The sequence below is a fragment of the Tenebrio molitor genome, chromosome 9 (genome assembly GCF_963966145.1).
Source record: "Tenebrio molitor chromosome 9, icTenMoli1.1, whole genome shotgun sequence".
Lineage (NCBI taxonomy): Eukaryota > Metazoa > Arthropoda > Insecta > Coleoptera > Tenebrionidae > Tenebrio > Tenebrio molitor.
The window spans coordinates 19,735,496-19,738,009 of record NC_091054.1 but is presented as its reverse complement, the minus strand read 5'-3'; the positions used below and the strand labels follow the sequence as shown (position 1 = coordinate 19,738,009).

Below are 2,514 nucleotides of genomic sequence, written 5' to 3'. Positions count from 1 at the left end.
GAGCAGACATAGACGGATTCGCGCACGAGGGGGTTTGGGTGATTATCATCGTTAACATCGTGCAGGTACTCCCTGATGGTTGGAAGATTTGCTTCCCGATGGAGTTGAGCGTTTCTGACAAACCAGGGTGCGTTGAAGGCGGCCCGGAGGAATTTGTTTTGCATGACTTGTAGTTTCTGGAGTTGCGTGTTGGACACGTTACCCCAGACCGCGGCGCCGTACATCATTGCCGGTCTGACTATCGTTCGATAGATCGTTATTTTGTTCTTTGTGGACAACTTGCTTCGCCGGCAAACCAGCGAATTAAGTTTCCCACGAACAGTCTGGGCGCGAGTTTTCACGTGCTCCACTTGAGCGTTGAATCGGAGGTGATTATCGAATTTGATTCCGAGGTATTTTGCTTCGGTTTTCCACGGGATGGCGCGGTTTAATATGACAATTTGGCCGGACGGTCGGTGAAGCCGCCGGGTGAGGAGAATCGCACTATTCTTTTCTGGATTCACGTCGATTCGCCACAAGCGAAACCATGTTTCCAGACTTTCAACAGCGCTTTGGAGCCGCTGCGTCGCTAGTTCGGGGGACCACAAGCGCGTGAGAATTGCAGTGTCGTCTGCATACAACGGGATCTTTGTTCCGTCGGGTTTGGAGATGTCGGCAGTGAAAATTGCGTACAGGGTCGGCAAGAGCACCGAACCCTGTGGGACGCCTGCTTCGATTTCGCGTTCCGTCTAGAGTGCGTGTCCGATATTCGCGTGAAAAACGCGGTTTTCGAGAAACGAGTTGATGAGTTTGACCATCGCCAACGGTAGGCCTGCCGCGTGGAGCTTATAAACAAGTTCATCGTGCCAGACGGTGTCGAAGGCTTTGGCCACGTCGAGAAAAATCGCGCCGGTTGATCGTTGTTGATTCATACCGTGTGATATAAATTCGGTGACGTGAATTAATTAGTCCGCGGTGGAGTGTTTGGGGCGGAACCCGAACTGTTCGTCAGGAATTGCGGCGTTGTTGTTAGCCATTTTGACCAGCCGGGTCAGAATAACTTTTTCAATGACTTTTGCTACGTTCGAGAGAAGACTAATGGGGCGATAATTTTGAGGAAATTTCGGATCTTTCCCGGGCTTGGGGATGAAAATCACGTAATGGGGGTGTTGTTTGGTTCCGAAAGGATTTCTTCGATTTCGTGCTCGAATACTTCCATGTGATCCAGGTCGGCGTCGGCGATGTTCGGTCTGCACTGCAGCTCCAAACTGTCAGCGAACGCCTCTGCTTTTACATCGTTCGAGAAAACGAGTCCGCGCGTACCGTGATTCGGTGGTAATGGCTTTTTGTTCGAGCGGAGCGCTTTCGCCATTCTCCAGATCGAGTTGTCCTCCGTGGTGAGAGATTCGAGTTTTCTTTCCCACCGATCATTGCGGTGATCGATGAGCGCGTATTTAACTTCGTTGCCGAGGCGGTTTGCTTCCATCCTGTCAACGGCACTGCCAATTTGGTAGGCTTTCCGCGAGGATTTCCGCGAAGCGCGGCCAATTCGTGTTTTGGAGGGTTGAATTTCTGTTCGCGTCGTTTGCTTCGTCGCCGATGTGAATCAGCACGGGGAAGTGGTCGGAGTCTAGTGCCTGAGAGGCATGTAGGCGAGTTTGAAAAAGGCACGTTTTTTAACAGTGCGATGTCGAGCGTATCGGCGTGGAAGTCGCGAGCGTCGTAATATGTTGGCTCCGGGGGAGCCTCAATTAGGATGTCGATGTTGTCCGCGTGTTCGATTAAAATTCGACCGTTGCGGTTCGCTCTTCGACTGCCCCAGGCCTCGTGCTTGGCGTTGAAATCGCCCGCGGCGATGACCGAGGTGCCGGAATCTAAAACTTCGTTGATGTCGTTTTCCCGGAGCAAGAGTCGCGGGGGGTGATAACACGAAATGAACGTCAATGGACCGGTCGCGGTCTCGATTGTCACGGCGGTGGCTTCCAGGTTCTGGAGAACGGGAAGCGCAACCTGGTGGTGTCGAATTTCACGGCGTACGTAAATGGCTGTTCCTCCTCCGGGACCGCGAGTGCGGTCGCTACGATAAAGATCGAAGTCCCGAATGTTGGGGTCTGGGGTTCCGGGTTGTAATTTGGTCTCGATGACCAAGAACGCGTCGAGATCGTAATCGTCTGCGAAGACTTCCAGCTCGTTGCGGGAGCTTCGCAGACCACGTGCGTTGTAAAATGCGATCTGTAGCGACCTAACACTTGACTGTTGTACTGTCATTAACATTGGTTATGCTGTTGGGGATACCCCCAGCCTCTCTGCCCAAGGAGCGTTAGACCGCACCGATGTGCTTCTAGCGTGTCCACGTTGCCACTAAGAGTCCGTTCCCGTGGGAGGGCATCGGCTAGGCCGATGGGCTTCCCTCCCCCCTTAGTCCCACACATAAATTGCGAACCGCGACTCCCGTTGCCCACGGAGCGGTGGGATTGGGCAGTCTGCCGGAACGCTTTATGGGTAAACAGATTGTGGTCTGCCGTTTACCCGTAC

At 53.2% G+C, this 2,514-nt stretch overlaps 1 protein-coding gene across 1 annotated transcript; it reads right to left on the bottom strand.

The window, feature by feature from the left end:
• Nucleotides 1-944: 944 nt before the first annotated feature.
• On the bottom strand, nucleotides 945-2,247 carry LOC138138651 (uncharacterized). The gene is made up of 4 exons (XM_069058653.1): nucleotides 2,017-2,247; nucleotides 1,661-1,968; nucleotides 1,137-1,466; nucleotides 945-1,074 (listed from the first exon to the last, which is right to left on the bottom strand). The coding sequence occupies exons 1-4, from the start codon at nucleotides 2,245-2,247 to the stop codon at nucleotides 945-947; spliced, it is 999 nt and encodes a 332-aa protein (XP_068914754.1).
• Between the last annotated feature and the right edge of the window lie 267 nt (nucleotides 2,248-2,514).